The following is an 18,880-nucleotide window of genomic DNA, read 5'->3' as shown; positions in this document are numbered from 1 at the left end:
TAACATTGATTGGCTGACCGCAATGTCGATGCTTTTATTTTTTTAATTTTATTTTAAAGCATTACCCGGAAGTACTGGACCGGAAGTTTAAACAGAGGATAGGAAGATAATGTAGCACAACGTGACGATACCAGGATTAAACACCGATTTAAATCGATTTCTGGATATTTACTCATAATGGCAAAACACGTAAAAGACAAGGAAGCATACCTAAGACTTAACTACCTCTACCAGGTAAGCTTTAAACATTGTAAGAGTATCCGTTGGCGAGACATGCTGGTAGCGACTTTGCTAACTCGTTTAGATATTCATATTGTCCTGGGTGTCTTGCCAGGCTGCCCATTGTGTCCTCGCTCAAAACCCGGAGAACGTGGAGCTGGCCCGTTTCTACAGTTTTACTCAGCGCACCATCGCAAGACGTCTGGTACTAAGACAGTAAGTTGGCACAAAAGTAACGATGTGTATGTCGAGTTATATTTTGAAAGAGCAATTGCGAATGACGTCGTTTCCTCTTAGACCAGGGGTCAGCAACCTGCGGCTCCAGAGCCGCATGTGGCTCTTCAGCCTCTTTATTGTGGCTCCCTTTGCGATTCTTGAATATTTTTAACACCCGAGTGGGGAAAATGCACGTCTTTTGTAATGAGTTTTAAAAAATCCAACTTTGTCTGAGACCATGAATGCATCCTGAGTGAGTTCTGACTGCTATCCAGTTCAGTACATGAAGAAAAACAAGTAATACTTACCTACAAATCTAAAAAATAAATTCGAGATAATTTAAAAACAGCGGCATGGGAACTTGTTTTTACGTTTACAGTAGTTTACACATACATTTATGTAAGTTTATCTCCAAAACTAGCAAGAGTACTCCAACTCGTCTTTTCTTATCTGAACTACTTTGATACCCCCAAATTCCCTCCAATGTTGTTTTAAACATACTATATGTTTTGCGGCTCCAGGCTATTTTTCTTCAGTGGGCATTGGGTAAAATGGCTCTTTTCATAGTAAAGGTTGCCGACCCCTGTCTTAGACCATGAGTTTCGTTGTTACGATCCTGACACAGCCAGGAACACCTGCACAATCTCATGTAATCCAATACAAGAAAAAAATGTGCCATTACAAATATAGCGGTGTTCAGTTTTTATGGAATAACGAAATTTAAATATGCAGCATTACACAGCTGAGCCTTATTATTTTATTAAATGCACATATTGTAGTACGCGTATTACTCCACTAAAATAATTTTATTGCAGGGACCCATCAGTGAAAAGAACATTATGCAAGAAGTGTTGCTCATTACTCATCCCGGGTGTAACAGCAACAGTCAGACAACGAAGTAAGTTAATATAGTGTATTCTGTCAGCCATAGTCATTTCCGTTGGAATCATTTACTTTCCTGTGATTCTTAACTGTGTCGCACTAGGAAAAAAAGGCAAGACTGGTTCCACTGTGCTGCGGTGTCTCGGTTGTAAGCAAAGCAAGACGTTACTGAACAACCCGGATCATTTCTTATGGGTGGACCATCCAGAAGCCCAGCTTGAGCATCAGAAACAACCAGGTAGTTAAGCACCATTTGTTTGTTTTTATTTTACTTGGATAGTTCTATAAATATATTTTTCTGTTTTTCATAGCTCAAGATGCCTCTACTAAAAACCTTACAAAGGCGTCAGATGATCAGTCTGCATCCTCCAAACCCAGTACAAGTACCTCCACTACATAACATACAGTACCTCAATAGCATTACACATTTGTGTTTTATTACATTTTGACAAACTTTTTTTCCAAACTAGTTTCATGTCCTTTGCAATGTTGAGGTCCTACTTAAATGTGCGATTTTAAAAACATTATTTTATTGAAAGCAATTTGCAAAAATCCAGCTGATTACCATTTTTGATTTTCACAATTTTTTTTTGGTCATTATACCAAAAAAAGCAATATTAGATGCAAGCATCTCATGTTAAAATAGTGAAAAGTAAGGAAATGTCGCTCATTTTTTCTTCTCTTTTGCTCCACTTTTGGGCACTCTGAAACGTGTCTTTTGAAAGGACAGCAGGTTCTTGGCAAATATCCTGGGAATGTGGCCCATATACAAGAGGAGAGCCAGTGTCATTCCTGGAAAATAGATAATGCTTTAAATCAATGCAATCTCATTGTGGCATAGTGTTTAATTTCTTTAGGTGACATATACCTGTGACAGGGGCCAGCCAATAGACAAAGGCATACTCCGCCAAGGTGAAACCAGGACAAAAGAAGGTGAGGCCGTAGGCTAATGAAGGGTTGATGTAAGCTGAGGTGTAACCTTTGGCTGCAAAAGGACAGGCAAAGTGTATTAGTGTCATTTCATTATAAATTAAGATGAGAGCAGGGTGCATCATACCTGTGTGGGCCAGGAAGGTGAGGAGGATGGCGATGAGGGGCACACGAATGAGTGCAGACTTCCGTCTCAGGAAGAGGTGGATGAGGTTAAAAACGAGTGCACACATACACTCTGTGAAAAAGCCCTGCAGCAAGGAGGCCAGCAGGGACGTGCTGCACTCACTGGACATCAAGTTTTTGATCATGTGCATGTCGGTCAGCTCCAGGCTCCAGTAGTATCCAGCCACATGCAGGGCGAGATGGGCCCCAAGGAACTGGAAGACTACTGTCAGAACAGTGGTGAGTGCTGTGGCCTCTAGCTGCAGGAACCTCATCAAAATCAGGATGGGATTCCCTGAAGCGCCCTCGCTAATGATCCCATGAGCGAGCAGTACCACAAACAGTATAGTCACCGTCACGTCAGGGCCCAATCCCCCGGCCCACTCGCCTACCTCCACAATGGTCTGCACCTCGAGCCAGCATGCCACCAACATGAATGAGGAGGAAAACTCCAACAAGAAAGCCAAGCGTGGCCATGTTTTAAGCAGCGGCCGCAGCGAGGCCCCGAACACAACGCAGGCCAGAAAGTAGCCAAGAGAGGCGTTGAGTCCAGACATGGCTCTGAATGACAACTTGTCTGACAACGTGGCTCATGCAAAGACACATTGCTTATCAAGAGACACGTCAGGGTTGTGTCCCGCTAACACCTGCCAAAATACACATGGGCCCTTTGCAAGGTCAGGTCAGGAAGCGGGTCATATAATAACATCAGGTTATTTCATTTAAATCTTTTTTTATGTATGTTCTGCTTTCACATGACATGGAAACACAGTACAATGCTTGAAATGTGTGCAAATACAATAAAGTATGTATGTTCTCAGGTGTTTTGGTGCCCACATTTTTTGCTATAGTGGTGGCATTAAAAACTTGGCACACTGTTGCTGATATTCTCTGTATGATGCTTTTAAAAACATTTTGCATGACAAATGTTGTATACAACAAAATGTGAGCTGAGAAATGAATTAATAGAGAAAAAATCAACATAATTATTCAGAAATTGCATTTTTTCAATTTCCACCTAAAATGATTTCATGTTTTTTTAACAACCAAAATGGTTATTACAGTAATGGTTATATAAATAATTTTTTAAAGGTTTTCATGATATTTTATTGACAACCAAGATAGCCTTTATTAAACAAAATAGCTGTAACAATAAGTTTACTGGATTTACGTTTTTATTGTGTTCTGTTTCCAACCAAGATATGTAATGTTTAATTTTTACAACCAAAATAATTGTAGTTACATAAATAATAGATTTGCATATATTTAAATTCAAAACCAAAAGAGTTTAGTTGTGTATTAATTATATTTTATTTACGACTGAAATAACCCTAACCGTTATTGCTATAACATAGATTTCAATGTTATTTACCGCCATAATAGGTTGATCAATGTTTTAAAAGGACTAAAATCTTAGTTTGTGATTGGCTACTGAGATCATATGTACGCTGTATGTACGCTCAAAACTAGTGTGTAACAGGCACCCATTAAGGCAATATGTGGGTGTGTCTCAAATCCAATACTTCCGTCAGTACACTTCAATAGGTGAGCGCGAATATTTGCGGTGTATCTTTTCCAAATCGATGACTGTCGTTCCAAGTCAGCCTTTCTCTTTCCGCTACGTAGCCAAGTTGGCGAAGATTGGGGATGGTATGTTTTTAAATGCATTTTTATTTATTTATTGGGGGTGGTAAGTGCCCGGCACTGAACACTCACCATTTTGACCCTTTTCAATGCAACACCCGGATACAGGCAGCGCGCTGCATTTTGCAGGAATGCACTAATACACTTGGTAGAAGTACGTGAAGTGAGACAGCAGACTCCGTTTCGTTTTCGATGAAAGTTAGAATCAAATACATGTGAAAGTGAAAGTAAAAGAACAGCACAGCAAATAATCAACAATGTAATTGTACTTTATTTACGGAATAACTACTGATAGTGAGCGAATTGTTACAATTAAAGCTATATATTAAAACATGTATATACAAAAATAAAATATTTTACCAAGAGACCTGTTACAACAAAATTTACATGACATTGATAGGATGGACAATAAAATGGAGGGGGGTTTAATCTCCCTCGGGAAAAGACAAATCAAATATCAAAGAATCGTTAGATATCACATAACACAAATGATTGTACGCAGAAATTGGTATTCTCTTCCACATGGCGTAATCTCAACAATAATGCTGATATAATTTTCGCCAAATTAGGTATTATTTAGTATTATTATGTTTAAGTTGTCGGTGTGGTTTGTACATGTTCCCTTGGGATTTTGCGATTTCCGAGGCTGCTGAAGTGTGCATAACACCTGTGTGGGCGCTGTAGTGGGGGAAGCCAGATCGTGACAGTCAGCAGCGGGCTGTAAACATGGCGGCGTGCAGCACAGCTACAGGGCTGTGCCCCAAACCCAATAGCTATTAGGTTGTGACCGCGGCGATATGGAGACCGAAGAGGAGCAGCACATCACCACGCTCCTCTGCATGGGCTTCCCGGACCCGGACGTGATAAGGAAGGCGCTCCGCTTGGCGAAGAACGACATCAACGAGGCGGTTGCGCTCCTGACCAACGAAAGCCCCGGGCTCGGCTATGGATATGAGCCCATGGAGAGCGGGCCTGCCCCAGCCTTAAGTACGAGCGGAGACGGGGAAACGAGCGGGAGGACCGGCACGGGAGGCTTTGACCCTCCGCCCGCGTACCACGACGTCGTCGACGGCGAGGTGAGAGTTTAAGCTGTCGTACTAAACGCAACTAATGTGAAAGAGAGTGGCTTCGCCCATTTAAGGAGGGATACTTAGCATCTATGCTAGCTGCACATCGAGCTGGACGTGAGCTGTCAGAGCCGGACTGTGTCTGAGTCCCTTCAGGCTTTGGCGCCCAGCTCATATTGTCCGGAGCGAGAGCATACAAATTGTAGTCTTTATTGAGGCAAAGTGATTGCGATAGATAATTACTATTAAAGACCACTCGCAAACACAGCTAATAGCTGATTAGCTTGCCTGCAAGGAAAGCATGAGCAGCAAGCATCATTGCTATCAGCAAGCACTGATTTTTTAAAAATCAAATTAATTACACCTGGAGGTTTGATTAACTGTCCAGTTTATGCATTTTATAGCAGCAATTTGCATACCTTAGGTTGCCCCTGGCCTCTGTCAGGTTTTGCATTCCTGTCCAGTTCAAGCTAAAATTGTGGTTTCGCAACTCCAGGGGCGTACTTGGGCATTTTGCTTGTTTTCAAACAACACTTTCGGTTATGGAGTGCTTTTTTGTTTAATTTTAGTCTTTATGTTACCTATCACTAATCCCGAAGTATTGTACTTAAAGGGTGCACCTGTCTCTCTGCACTGATGTATTAATCGACCCGAAGTGTATCTATTTTGTCCCAGTGCTCCCAAACAGAGTCACATTCAATCTATGAGGGTTGATATTAGGCTTGCACTCTCACGTTGCATTCACTGAAGTGATTTGTGAATAGTATCAATGTGTAAACAACAACCTGTTGACCACTTCCAGCTGGCTGGCTTTCCTTCTAATAACTGCAGGCACACTGTGATGCAAATTGTATAAATAACATATAAATAACAGTTGCACTTGCACTTCACGCACAAAAAGATGTTGTAGTACCTTGTGTTTCTTTACAACTAAATTGTGCTGTCACAATACATCAATATAATTTGGCCTTTAGAGAGATGGGTCCAGCTTTGATTGTTTTTGTATTTTTTTGTGTTGCTTTAATGTCGTATAATGGTTGTGTAGAGCTGCACCGTAACAGTTGTATAATGCAATACCTTTGTCCTCTCATACGTACGTATATAAAGCCAGAAGTGCAAAACATTTATTAACCATATAGGCAATGTTTTCTACCATTCTAAACATATCATACAAGCAGAAGTTAACACTGTTGTAACAAAACTAAAAGTCAAACAACTTACCTGAACTGACAAATACTGGAAAGAAAACAGGAAGGTGTTGCTTGGAGCTGGATCCTTGCTTATGTCACAGTATGTTGCACTTTCGGCCTACAGCTTGTTTGGGTTTTTTTTTTACCCTCGCCATAGCCATATAGTTAGAGAGTGCAAAACTTTGTAGCCGTCTGCAAGCACCGTATCCCAACCTCTTCTTGCTCTGAGCATGCAAGCCACGCCCTATGGAACACACACATGCGCTTGCCATGTTTGTTGTCAGCTAATGATAGCGATTTGGCAAAGTTTAGCTCCCAACGTCAATTGACTGTATAGCTCACCAATCACCAAAAGCAGAAATCGGTCCGGATCCAGACCCAGTGATGGCCCTTTAAGGACTCGTGACCAATTAAAGTGACTGGGAAATATAATAACATATTCTCTGAAGGACCGATCACAGTGGCTATCTTCAGCTATTACGGTTAATGTGACCGCAGACGCGATGCCACACAAAACGAGCCAATTAAAGTTTGTTTACTTGCCAGGAACGATCCACCGATCCTTTTCCTATGCTGCTAATCTACAAATTGAGCTACGGATTGCTCAAAAGTAAGAATTTAAAAATTGAAAGGATGGACCAATATGTGTCTCATGTGCTCTGCAACTGTAGCACCCAGTATGAAAACTCTAGCACATTAATTTACAGCACAGTAATGTGCAAATGAGTCTTGAAAAACGTATTAAGAAGGTTATAAACAGGTTTTCTGTGCTTTAACTACAAAAATATTCCATTTATAAATAAGCAATCCTACTTTGCTGAAATGAACTTATCACAGTCAGTCCTGGAATCGCCATAAACGATGGATTACTGTACTATGAAATTACCCTGAATGAGTGCAACCAATATTTGGGAAACATAGTTACGAACCTGAAGAAGCTACAAAATGTTCCATCTATTTTCTTCTCGTGTCCACTTCCAGTTTGTGCTCCTGATGCATGCCGCAGGTCACCATCCTGGTGTCATCCTCCTAAATATAGCCCTGCAGTGTCTCTGACAAACACATTGCAGACTCTTGCACAGGGTCCCAGGGGAAGTCAGTGGGTGCATCGTAACAGCGCCTAAAATCTCCAGGTCAACATGCATGTGTGTTCACTACTGTTGGCGACATTTCAGCATATGAAATTGTTGTGTCAATTTGTAAATCAGTCTTTATTGCTATCCTCTCGCCCACCTACAATATGTGTCATTTTAAATACACAGGGAAGCAATGAAATACAATCCCTCTCTGTTACTTTCTCCACTTCCTACTCTTCCTCCGCTTCTTACTGTTCATCTATTTTTAATTCCCAGGCCATCACAGATAGGTATCGCTGTGGAATGTAATTAATGGAGCAATGTTCACACTTGACTGATGATTCATTTACAAATGGACTCATACAGGCTAATTGGACAATAATGTGTTATTCACTGTATTTTTATTATTATTTATTAATATATCATAATCATCTTTCATTACCACGAATAAGTGGTGAGTACCTATACATTTTGCAATGTAAAATGTGTTTAGTAAGTGTGAGAAGCGTTTTATGGAGAAAGGGTCTCCAACAGACAGTTAATCAGCTACCAGTAGCTCACCAGCAGATTTTGAGTAGCTCATCAAAGAGTCTAACAATATTTGCGTCAAGATTTTGAGTAACTCACCAAAGAGTAACAATATTTATGTTAACTCTTAGTATTTTTACTAGAGATGCTCGACAATGTTCAGCACTTCATTACAAGATATCAATATCAACCAGAAAATGACCCCAAGAGCACAGCGACTCATCCAAGAGGTCACAAAAGACCCCACAACATCGAAACAACTGCAGGTTTCATTTGCCTCAGTTAAGATCTGTGTTCATGACGCCACCATAAGAAAGACACTGAGTAAAAACGGTCTGCATGGCAGACTTCCAAGACAAAAAACACTGCAAAAACAACAAACAAAAAACATTAAAGGGGAACTTCACTTTTTGAGGATTTTTGGCCATCATTCACAATCCTTATCTGAAACACAAACACATGCTAACAATGGATGTCATAGGAAATATGTATTTTGATACTAAAGTCCTCACAAAACCTCAAACGGCAACAATGTTCCATTTCCATAACGGAATTCTATATTAACCAAGCTATGGCAATATTTTTATTGTAGCAGCAAACACAAAAAAATATATCTGGCGGACTAACATGACACCATGCTAGCCGTTCAGTTCAGCCTCACTCACTAGCTCTCAATTTTGTTACAAAGACTTGACAAGATGCTCAAGCACACAGCCATCCTAAGGAGAGCGGACATTTTCAGTGTTGTCGCTGTATCTATGCTGCTGTTATTGACGGAAATGCTTGTTGTGAAATGCGTCTAGGAAAGAAATTTCGGTAATGTCTTAAATCATCAAAATAGGGCCAGATACTGTAAGTATTACATGTTATCAGCAATGTACTGCGTGATCACAGCATATATATCAATAAACAATAAAAAGCTGTTAAGAGATTTTTTTCTGAGGACTTCATAGTCAAAATAGGTGTGTTCCATTGACATGCAATGTTAGGTAGCTCATATTAAGTCGTTTTCTGGCGTTACAATGCACAGAAAAGGAAAATAAATATGTGTTTCATATTATGATTGTGAATGATGGGCAAAATTTTAAAAAAAGTGCAGTTTCCCTTTTAGGGCTCTCAATTTAGCCAGGAAACATCTTGATGATCCAGGAGCTTTGGGAATGATGAGACAATAGTTGAACATTTTGTGTCCCATTAAATCTTTCGGAAAAGTAATGCGCATTTCAGAAAGAGAACATCCTACCAACAGTAAAATAAGGAAAAATATGGTGGGGCCATCTGTTCTTGACATCAAGCTGAAACTGTGGAGAAAAAAAATGAAGATTTTGGAGTGGCCTGTCAAATTTCTGACCTGAATCCTGTTGAGGCGATTCATGCTGGAAAACCCTCCATTATGGCTGATTGACAACAATTCAACAAAGAGAGTGGGCCAAAATTCCTCCACAGTGCTGTAAGAGACTCACCGGAAGTTATTGCAAATGCTTGACTGACTGTTGTTACTTGGGGTGTCACAAGTTCTCGTGTCAAAAGATCTTGCAAGATTAAAACATGACAAGATTTCTCATTCACAAAAAAAAGCATGAGGCCTGCGACAATAATTAATCACACAATAAATGAAAATGAGCTTGATAGATTTGCCAGCCTCAATACATTGCCATGTGCATGCGTGTGTTTTCCTTGTCTCATGTCTCCAAACAGGCTAGAAGAGGGTTCATCTCTGCATTGTTCATTCTCTGTCATTCTTATATGTTTTATATGGTATGGGATGGTATTGTAGTACAACAGTCAAAAAGGTCCTTCCTGTTTCGAGTTCTATTGCAAGCTAATTGCACCTTTTGCTGAAGTGAAATCCGTTATGTTTCCCTATTTATAAGAAAAAAAAAATACAAATGTATCACATATCCTCTTTGAAGAGTACTCACACACACATGCACATCCACAAATACAACACAGCAGCTGGCAGACCTTTATACAGTATATTCATGAGTAGAGTTCTGTCATTGTCCTTGCAGAGAAGCAACGATGAGAATGGCAATTGCTCCGGAGGCAGCATGGAGTTCCCCACCACCAACCTGTATGAGCTGGAGAGCCGAGTGTTCACCGACCATTGGTCTATTCCCTACAAGAGGGAGGAGTCACTGGGCAAATGCCTCATCGCCTCTACTTGCCTCGCCCGCCACGGTATGAATGGAAAAAAATCACTGGATTTCAATTGAGCGAGGAACAGTTAACCCTGATTCTGGCTTGCTGGATGTGTGTGCGCGGGGAGCGGGGGATACAACCCTTGTTACTTACAGCATGTAAAGTAGTATGATGCAGTGCATGGTTTCCCTGAGGATTTTTTTGAAGCTGTGGTGGTGGGCTGCATGGGAGAGTGGACTACTGTGACTGTTGTGCTGTTGCGTCTGCAATTTAAAAAAAAAATATTATGACTAAAAACAATTTTTGTGACATTTATTCATACTTAACTTTATTCATCAACCAGCAAAACATGAACCGAGAACACTGCAAAACTGTCAATTTATTGAGAGCATGTAAACTGGGAGTCTAAAATGTCAAGCCTCCTTTTGTTATCTGACCTTCGTATTTAGTCAAATAGCACCAAGGGTTAGGGTTAGTGTCGTTTGTACACCTAAATATAATTTGATGCATGTTTTAGAGTAATACGAATGCATGGCATTTGAATTCTTCAATAATATATATTATTATTGCACAAAGATATATTGATGCAACACCACAATAGAGGAGATCATGACTGGTGCAGTTTTTTACCCAAAAATAATAATATCAACAGCATAATATTGATCAACAGATGGCTTGACTGCTGAAAAATAGGTAGAGTCAATGTAGAAGCGCCCTGGCCATGCGTACAACTGATAGTGGTTCTGGTACGTATTGCATAGTGGTACATAGTGTTAATGTAACCCAGAGTTTTAGGATGGATGCTGACTTCACGGCTGAAATAGGTACTCGGATAGCTAGCTCACTTGCCAACAGTCAAATCCCATTTCCCCATACTCATCAAACTTCCGTCCTTCAAAATATTTTACTATTTTTTAACCACTTTGTTTTTTCCGCCAGGCCTTGCTGATGCAGACGAGAACTGCAAGAGGTTTGTGGACCGCTGCATGCCAGAGGCCTTTAAAAAGGTATGCAGTCAATTTTGCACCTCTCATCAATGACTGTCACAATTAAAACTTTTTTGTGTTTGTCTTTTATCCAGTTGTTGACCAGCAGCGCCGTGCACAAATGGGGCACAGAGATTCATGAGGGTATCTACAACATGCTGATGTTGCTGGTGGAGCTTGTGGCGGAGCGTGTCAAGCAGGACCCGGTTCCTGTCAACCTAATGGGGGTCTTGACGATGGTGTGCCTTTTCAGTTCTTTTGTAGACTGTACTTATGAACCTGGGTTTTGGCCGCATCTTCAGCAACTAACTGCACTTGGATTTTTTTTACTTTATGTTGGATCCAGGCCTTCAACCCCGACAACGAGTACCATTTTAAGAACCGAATGAAGGCCTGTCAGAGGAACTGGGCTGAAGTTTTTGGAGATGAAGCCAACATGTTTGCCGTATCTCCAAGTAACACCTATCAAAAAGTAAGTTTGAACTTGGAAAATATTAGAAATATACATGTTCTAAATTGATTGTGTGGTAGGGTTAGTAGGTGTGGTAGGGTTACTTTATTGTTCCCAATGCAAATTCTGTTGCACCCCCAGATTGGTTCTGCAATAATTGTACAGAAAATTTTGATTTATTTCCATATGTGCATTCAGGCAAACAGCCAATTTAAAACCCCTTTCAGGGGAGTTAAATATTTACTGTGGGTTTAACTGGGTTATTCTGCAGGGGTGATGAATGCCTTTTAATAAAATTACATCGAAACACCAATGAGTAACGATTTGTCGGCTGCAGCTACACGCAGGGTTCTTTATTCAATTCTATTTCTTATTACTGATAGTCATGTTGAAAGGACACCAAGTTCATCTTCAGTGTGTTGTATAACTGAGCAGCATGGGCTCAGGGATGCGTGTGAGATTGACATGCAACAGCTGTGTGTATGTATAGTATGTATGTACAGTATGAATGTGTTTGTGACCGTGGAATAAATCCACTAAATGCACAAATATCTGTTTCAGGAGCCCCACGGTTGGCTGGTGGATTTAGTCAATCAAGTAAGTAATATCAGCCACATTCAAACATATACATGCAAAATCCCATATCCATTTGAATGCATTATAATAATTACTATTAAATATATTAACTAACCTTTTTCAGACTTCCTTTTGTCTATAATGATCGTACAGTTTGGATTGGTTGTGTCATCTGTTTTGACTTGGCATGCTTTTCCATGCATTTCTGTATGGATATTTTTTTAAACGCCATTGGCATGAATACAGATTTGTGTGAAACTGGGTTGCGGAACATATTTGTTGACTTGACCTTATCTTCTGTGCTTCTTTTGTATAGTTTGGAGAACTGGGAGGATTCACAGCCATCCAGACAAAGCTCAATGCAGAGGAGATGGAAATAGCTGTAAGACTACCCCCCCGACCCGGCTTGCTTAAAAATACTCTTTCCACCCTTGTTACAAACGAGGAAACTGGTTGACTTTGAGGTCTTTTCCCTGTCTGCTCTCAGCAAGTCGGATTCATGTTGCTGCTGTGTCATTTTTCAAATGCCTCCTCTAAGGCCATTGATTTTTTTGGGTGGGAGAGGTCTTCCCTCTGACCATTAGTATATTAATTGGTGAGGAGGACGCGGAAGCACACTCGTCTTGTACCCTATTGAGGATTACAGTTTGTCAGCTGTCAAACAACATCGTCAGGTGAAAGCCAATGAAAGTGAGAGGTCAACATAGAGTATAATAGGAGGAGGACCTTACGTTCAGGCTCCCAGGGGCGACCCATTCATTTCTCTTGAAGGAAGTCAAGTGCAGGAATGAAAAGCAGAAGCAGCACAAGGCTGGAAGTCGACATAGGACAGTGTCAGACTGGAGCACAGAAACTATTCACTTGTACATTAAGCCCATGTGATTTAACATTGATTGACACAGGGTAGCCATGCTCACGTGTTTGAACCCTTGCTCTTACATTGGGAATGTAATGGTTTTAAATAGATGAGTGTCCTCTGGCTTTACTGTGAATATACATTCTGTACTCTCACACATCCTTCTACTATCATGTAAATCTAATCATTCTTACACAACACATAAACTAGGCCCAAAATGTAAAAAAAAAATCATGTATTGTCACAATATTGACATCGATATTAAATATATAAAACACAGATATACTGTACATTTATTACAACTTAGAAGAATAATTTATCCCTTTACCCACAAATATATTATTTACGCTAGTCATTTGGCGCCCCCAAATCACTAACAAGTGTGTGACTGACAAATGGAAAGTGATTGAGTGAAGTATGGCTTGTGACATTTCAGCTTCTCTGTCCCACAGTCTATTTCCGCTCTGGTCCAGCCCCTCGGGGTTTGTGCCGAATACCTCAACTCCAGCCTTGTCCAGGTGAGCTTTGTCCAGAAATCTTCTGAACAATTTTAATGGTACATATTGTAAATGACTGCAAGCCATTAAAGTCATTAAAAACTTTAAAGCATTAACTGTAGGCAACCTTTTGATGTAGTGTTTTTCCACACAAGATGGAAGTAGCTGCATTTGAAGTATCATGTGTCAGTGGTCATTGCCCAGCAGTTTTTGTGTAACATACAGTACTTTTTCAATAATTGATCATGTAAGCATAGAGAACCTTTTCAGTTTCTCATGTAGTCTAAAACATTATTAAAGTTGCAAAATTAACTTGTTATATACTATAATGAGTTTTCACATTTCTGAAATAACAGCTGTTCTCCAATTATCACCTGCTTCCAATTAACTCTATAATTAGAGCATTTACTGTTTATCATGAACACTTGGAGGATACCTCTTAGGGTACATTGTGGTAATCTCATTTCTCATTTGACACATTTCTATGTCTTGTTGATTTACTGTGTTGATATGGCCCATACTGAGGTGTGTTGTTGGTTTACAAGTACTGTATTTGCTCTTGCTATGTGACTGTGCCCCTCCCATAAAGATAAACAAAGTTCTGTATTGTTGTTTTTGTTTTAGCCTATGCTTGATCCAGTCATCCATAAGATGATCACATATGTACAGAACCTGGAGGAAAAGGACCTCAAAGATAAGGTAGTGTTTTGCCCTCTAACGTGATTTTTGCTGTATTGAAGAGGTGAGGGCACATACAGAGGTCTGTTTTCAACTTCAAGACCACCTCGGGTGGACCTTGAGGAATTTCTAGTAGGGGTTTTTCTACTCCACTGAAAGAAAGGTTAAATAATATAGGAAGAGTCGCTGACTGTATTCTGTCATTTTGTCACTAAATGGTAGCGACTGGTGAGCATCCCAGACCTCCTGTCAGCCATCAAGCTGTTGTGCATGAAGTTCCAGAGGGACATGGTCACAGTGGTGGATGACCTGCGGCTGGACACGCTGCTGCGCATGCTTAAAACTCCCCATTTCTCGACCAAGATGAACTCACTCAAAGAGGCGAGCCACCACACAAGCACATTTATCCCCCACCTTGCACTATTTGTGGTAGTTGGCAGATTTTTATCCTGCTTTTTGCCTTACAGGTGACAAAGTTAATAGAGGAGAGCACAGTGGCAAAGACTGTGAAGAACGCCATAGACACAGATAAACTGCTAGACTGGCTTGTGGAGAACTCCGTCCTGTCAATAGCACTGGAGGGTAAGAAGTACAAGAATGAATATTAATTGAAATCCAGAAATGTACCTGCCACATCATAACGTGCATCTTATGAAAGACCTTACACAATACAAAGATTTTTACGAGATTACTTGCTGCATTGGTTAATTTTATGTTACAATAAACAATTTGGAGAGCTACTTGAAAAAATGGTTAGGAGCTACTGGTAGCTCATGTGGTACTCATGCGGGACTACTCGTGTTTAAAAAAAAAAAAAAAAAAAAAACTGGGGAAGATCTACTGATTGTGATGAAAAAGGCTATTAGCAACTCCAGACTACAAATGGTGTGCTTGTGATGAGCATGCACATTCTATAATGCTACACAGACAACCACTTACTTAAACACAGTTACGACATTGATAAATTAAATTGTTGCTTACAGCTTTCACTTCTTCAACAAGTAACGTTGGAAAGGCATCGGGCTGCAGCAGCAGTTTGACTCATAGTCCAGCTCCGCCCATGTTCACAAAACAGTCCCATATTTTGCTCTTGCTGGTCAGGAATCTGAGACTCCAACCACTTCTGCCTGATGTTTGCCTCTTTAGCCAAGTTCAAAGTAGAGCTTGATCGATATATTGGTGGGCCGATATATCTGGCCGATTATGACATATGACAGATTTATCAATATCTGTGAAAATATACCCGATATTATCCACTATATAGCTTTTTTTCTGTCTGTGCTGCCTGCTCCCTGCTGCACAGGCCCTCCCGCTCACAGCTCTCTCTCAGCACACTTAGGAGACGAAACTCAAAGGAAAGTGGAAACAATATAACACTACACTTTAGTGCCACGCTGTGAAAGAGAACATTGAAGTTTTAGAGAACTCATTACAGCGCTTTGTATTACAGCGCTTTAATGTTGTATACAAAAAAAAAGATGCAAATATTAATTCACACATCCAAGACTATTATACAGTCTTTTAAAGTGAAGATTTATGCAGCCTAACACAGCCTACCACCTCACCTCATTCGTCCATACAGGACATCTGGTGGCTCATATGTTCACTAGTTATTGTCTTCATTAAAATCATTTTTAAAAAAGTTATGTTTCTAGTTGTCATTTGATATATTGTATATTTTGAAAGCAGCTACATTGTAACATAAAATGTTTAAAATGTTATACCCGATTTGTTATATGTATGATTAGTTTCATTGTTTCATTCCCTTGTCTTAAACAGCTTTTTGTAAAATGCTCAAGCCAAAAAAATAAGTATGCGAATCAAAAGATCCGCTGCGGCGACTTCGTAATCAGGAAAAATGTGAATATGTGAATATCCATCTTCTATGTTGCAAGCCTTTTATATACACATCATGTATTAGCTGAAAAACGCCCGACATTAGCCTATGTATTATCACTTTCAGCCACTATTTTAAAATACTCAAGAATTGTATCAAATTGTGCTAATGAACAAAATGCACTAAATGGATATATTTTTATTTGCCAGGGAGAAGGGAGGAGTAAAGTGTTGGGGCGTTATATTACATTCAACATGTGTTAGCCAGGATACTTAGCCAGTGCTCCAGCACCAGCAAAGCTAATTTGTGGCATGTCCTCATGTTGACAGTATTACTAATTCAATTTCCCTATTTTCATTTGTCTTCTGCTTCTTGCGGTTATCGGCCGATATATCAGTCATCGGCTTTCTTTCTGCCCTCAATATCGATATCAGCCCCAAAAATTCCATTTTGGTCCAGCTGTAGTTCAAACCTGAACATATATTTCCTGGAAGCCATTAGCGTTAGCTCTGTACTAAAGCGGTGAAATCAGACAAACAGCAGAGTGGGAGATGGGCAAACATACAGCTTGTGCCCAGGAACGCCCACATAACTCACTCACTTTAGGGTTCACTTCCAAATACGCAAACCTAATTTCTGAAACTTTGGCATAATTGAACACGATAGTACAACATATATAGGTCAGAAAAGTAGAAAAATTAATGAATGTGTAGGACATCAATACAGGACAAAAAAATGTTAATATGACATATTTTCCAGGTAACATTGACCAGGCTCAGTACTGTGAGAGAATTAAGGGAATCATTGAGCTCTTAGGAAGTAAACTCTCCCTGGATGAACTCTCCAAGATCTGGAGGATACAGGTTAGCATCAAGTCACGTTTTACTTGGCTTGATAATGAACAAACGTCTGACCCGTCATTTGTATGTTTGTGTATTTCAGGCTGGCCAGTCATCAACTGTGATTGAAAACATTCACACCATCATCGCTGCTGCCGCCGTCAAGTTCAACTTCGATCAGCTCACCCACCTGTTTGTGCTCATACAGAAGGTAGGGAACGCACTAAATGTGACACGTTAGGAAATGTATTATTGTTCTTCTATTTAAAATGTGTGACTGTCATTTAGAGCTGGGAGGTTGAGAGTGACCGCGTCAGACAGAAGTTGCTCAGTCTAATTGGTAGGATTGGCAGGGAGGCTCGCTCTGAAACCACCACGGGCAAGGTGAGTTCTACATCTTCAGCCAATACACTGGAGCCTCCTACAGGATTTCCTCGAGGATTTTTTAATGTTGCGGCCCATGTTGCTGGTGTGGCAGATTAAAAAAAAAATTAAGTTTACTCTTGGTAGTAATGTGAGCATTAGGGTCATTTTCACAGGCTTTTACAAGAAATGCATTAATTAACTTTAAATACCTTACATATTTTAAGATTCCACTGTATTTGAAATGCCTCCTTCAATCTATTGCCTCAAACTCTGCCTGTAAACATGCTCATTGTGTGTGTGTTCAGGTCCTAGAGGTGCTGTGGGAGCTGGCACACCTTCCCACCCTGCCCACCAGCCTAGTTCAGCAGGCTCTGGAGGAGCACCTGGGGATTCTGAGCGATGCGTATGCCGTCAAGGAGACTGTGAAGCGCAGCTACATCATTAAATGTATCGAGGACATCAAGAAGGTGGGTGGGGCAGCCATGGTGTTCTTTGTTGAGTTTATTTGCTCCTCAAATAGACACATTGATTGTGTTATTTTTTTATGGATATAGACTAGACAAGGTAGCTCAAAGTTCAGCAGGTGCAGTAGGTTTAAAGCTAACACTATTTGTTCCTCTGCTTGTGACCATTTTCACTAGAAGCTAGTGTGTCTTTTAACTAACTGCAAGGTTTGATTTTATTGGAGGTACCTGTCAAGTGACTCAGGAGGTTTTGGAGGGGGAGAAGCGATTCTTCCTGATTGTAAACAACAGCTTTTACCCACATGTTTTTACATACAGGCAACAAATTAGTCTGCTGTTTTGTTACAGTGGAACCTCCAGAAATGGTCTCATAAGAAATGTTAAGACAATACGTTCCAGGCCATCATAAAACTATAAACCATAAACTATGCCATCACTTTTTAAGCCACATTCTATACAGTTATACAAATGTAAAAATAAGTTAAGCACTGTGTAATAAAACTAAAGTAAAATTACTCACCCTAAAATTACAACACTGTCACCAAACGGCTTTTCCTCTGTGCCACCACCAGTACCCTTTCACCAAAATCACAAAAAGCCAAAGAAAAACTTAAAGTTAATCTTTTTGAAGTCTTGCAAGATTTGCTGACATCACACATTTATGAACTCTCAGGTTTTATTTGACTTTCAACAGCATTTTTTGTTGAACTCCAAGTTGTTTGAGTATAGGATTCTACTGCACTACAGGAAATTAGAACAAAAATCTTCCATTAGTATTCATTGTGCCCTTTGTGTTTTGATGCGATGACATCCAATGTTGGTTGGGTTTGGTGTTGACGCCGTGCCTCAAATGAAATGTGTGCTGTCCAGACTCAGGAGGACCCAAAAGGCACAGATGCTCAAAGTTCATTTTTCACTGGCTCTTGGGGAAAGAGGAAATCTATGTCTGTGGCCAAAGTAAGAAAAGAATAAATTTCCCCACAGTTCCATCGACCTTCTCTGTTTCCGCTTCATGCCTGCTAACCAATCACTGAGGAGGGTCGAGGAGGTGGCTTTCATTGGTCACAGGATGATAATTTCACTCTAGATTGTAACATAAGTGGAGTCAACCAGGTGTATGTTAACCTTGGTTCCGGCACTTGTTAATGATGACACAGTGGTGTTGATCTCTGGTTTGGATGAGATACTTACCTGTCGGATTAATGGTTAGCTTTTCCGGTGGGAACGCTTGCATGTTTGCAAAGATGAAGCCCATCAAAGTCAAGGTTGCA

General features: G+C 40.2%; 3 protein-coding genes across 4 annotated transcripts in view; 2 read left to right on the top strand and 1 right to left on the bottom strand.

The window, feature by feature from the left end:
* The first annotated feature begins 61 nt into the window (after nucleotides 1-61).
* On the top strand, nucleotides 62-3,228 carry rpp21 (ribonuclease P subunit p21). Its single transcript, XM_058074462.2, has 5 exons — nucleotides 62-234; nucleotides 335-435; nucleotides 1,251-1,333; nucleotides 1,421-1,555; nucleotides 1,629-3,228. Exons 1-5 carry the CDS (start codon nucleotides 178-180, stop codon nucleotides 1,715-1,717), a joined length of 465 nt encoding a protein of 154 aa, XP_057930445.2. The 5' UTR covers nucleotides 62-177; the 3' UTR covers nucleotides 1,718-3,228.
* Nucleotides 1,257-3,264, bottom strand: aqp12 (aquaporin 12). Its single transcript, XM_058074455.2, has 2 exons — nucleotides 2,186-3,264; nucleotides 1,257-2,109 (listed from the first exon to the last, which is right to left on the bottom strand). Exons 1-2 carry the CDS (start codon nucleotides 2,967-2,969, stop codon nucleotides 1,985-1,987), a joined length of 909 nt encoding a protein of 302 aa, XP_057930438.2. The 5' UTR covers nucleotides 2,970-3,264; the 3' UTR covers nucleotides 1,257-1,984.
* Nucleotides 3,265-4,457: 1,193 nt separating this feature from the next.
* The window catches only part of usp24 (ubiquitin specific peptidase 24), a 35,560-nt gene continuing 21,137 nt past the window's right edge, over nucleotides 4,458-18,880 (top strand). The window contains exons 1-16 of one of the 2 annotated variants that reach the window (XM_058074451.2): nucleotides 4,458-5,132; nucleotides 9,930-10,098; nucleotides 10,999-11,066; nucleotides 11,141-11,284; nucleotides 11,392-11,517; nucleotides 12,058-12,093; nucleotides 12,389-12,454; nucleotides 13,381-13,446; nucleotides 14,050-14,124; nucleotides 14,326-14,484; nucleotides 14,571-14,685; nucleotides 16,700-16,803; nucleotides 16,883-16,990; nucleotides 17,068-17,163; nucleotides 17,451-17,612; nucleotides 18,480-18,566. In XM_058074451.2, coding sequence (XP_057930434.2) covers nucleotides 4,854-5,132; nucleotides 9,930-10,098; nucleotides 10,999-11,066; nucleotides 11,141-11,284; nucleotides 11,392-11,517; nucleotides 12,058-12,093; nucleotides 12,389-12,454; nucleotides 13,381-13,446; nucleotides 14,050-14,124; nucleotides 14,326-14,484; nucleotides 14,571-14,685; nucleotides 16,700-16,803; nucleotides 16,883-16,990; nucleotides 17,068-17,163; nucleotides 17,451-17,612; nucleotides 18,480-18,566 — 1,860 coding nt within the window. In that variant the 5' untranslated portion in view covers nucleotides 4,458-4,853. The remainder of the gene's footprint in view (nucleotides 5,133-9,929; nucleotides 10,099-10,998; nucleotides 11,067-11,140; nucleotides 11,285-11,391; nucleotides 11,518-12,057; nucleotides 12,094-12,388; nucleotides 12,455-13,380; nucleotides 13,447-14,049; nucleotides 14,125-14,325; nucleotides 14,485-14,570; nucleotides 14,686-16,699; nucleotides 16,804-16,882; nucleotides 16,991-17,067; nucleotides 17,164-17,450; nucleotides 17,613-18,479; nucleotides 18,567-18,880) is intronic. The other variant, XM_058074452.2, reaches the window with a different exon arrangement.

Source organism: Doryrhamphus excisus, linkage group LG4 (genome assembly GCF_037039965.1).
Source record: "Doryrhamphus excisus strain RoL-2023G ecotype Guam linkage group LG4, RoL_Dexc_Guam_v1.1, whole genome shotgun sequence".
Taxonomy (NCBI): Eukaryota; Metazoa; Chordata; class Actinopteri; order Syngnathiformes; family Syngnathidae; genus Doryrhamphus; species Doryrhamphus excisus.
Note: the sequence above shows the minus strand (reverse complement) of the source record. Positions and strands in the feature narration are given on the sequence as shown.

Coding starts and splice junctions, on each gene's coding strand:
- aqp12 (XM_058074455.2), bottom strand. CDS start 2,969: ATGTCTGGACTCAACGCCTCTCTTGGCTACTTTCTGGCCTGCGTTGTG. Junction 2,110..2,185: donor TTGGCTGGCCCCTGTCACAG/GTATATGTCACC, acceptor TCTATTTTCCAG/GAATGACACTGGCTCTCCTC.
- rpp21 (XM_058074462.2), top strand. CDS start 178: ATGGCAAAACACGTAAAAGACAAGGAAGCATACCTAAGACTTAACTAC. Junction 235..334: donor GACTTAACTACCTCTACCAG/GTAAGCTTTAAA, acceptor GTGTCTTGCCAG/GCTGCCCATTGTGTCCTCGC. Junction 1,556..1,628: donor TGAGCATCAGAAACAACCAG/GTAGTTAAGCAC, acceptor TGTTTTTCATAG/CTCAAGATGCCTCTACTAAA.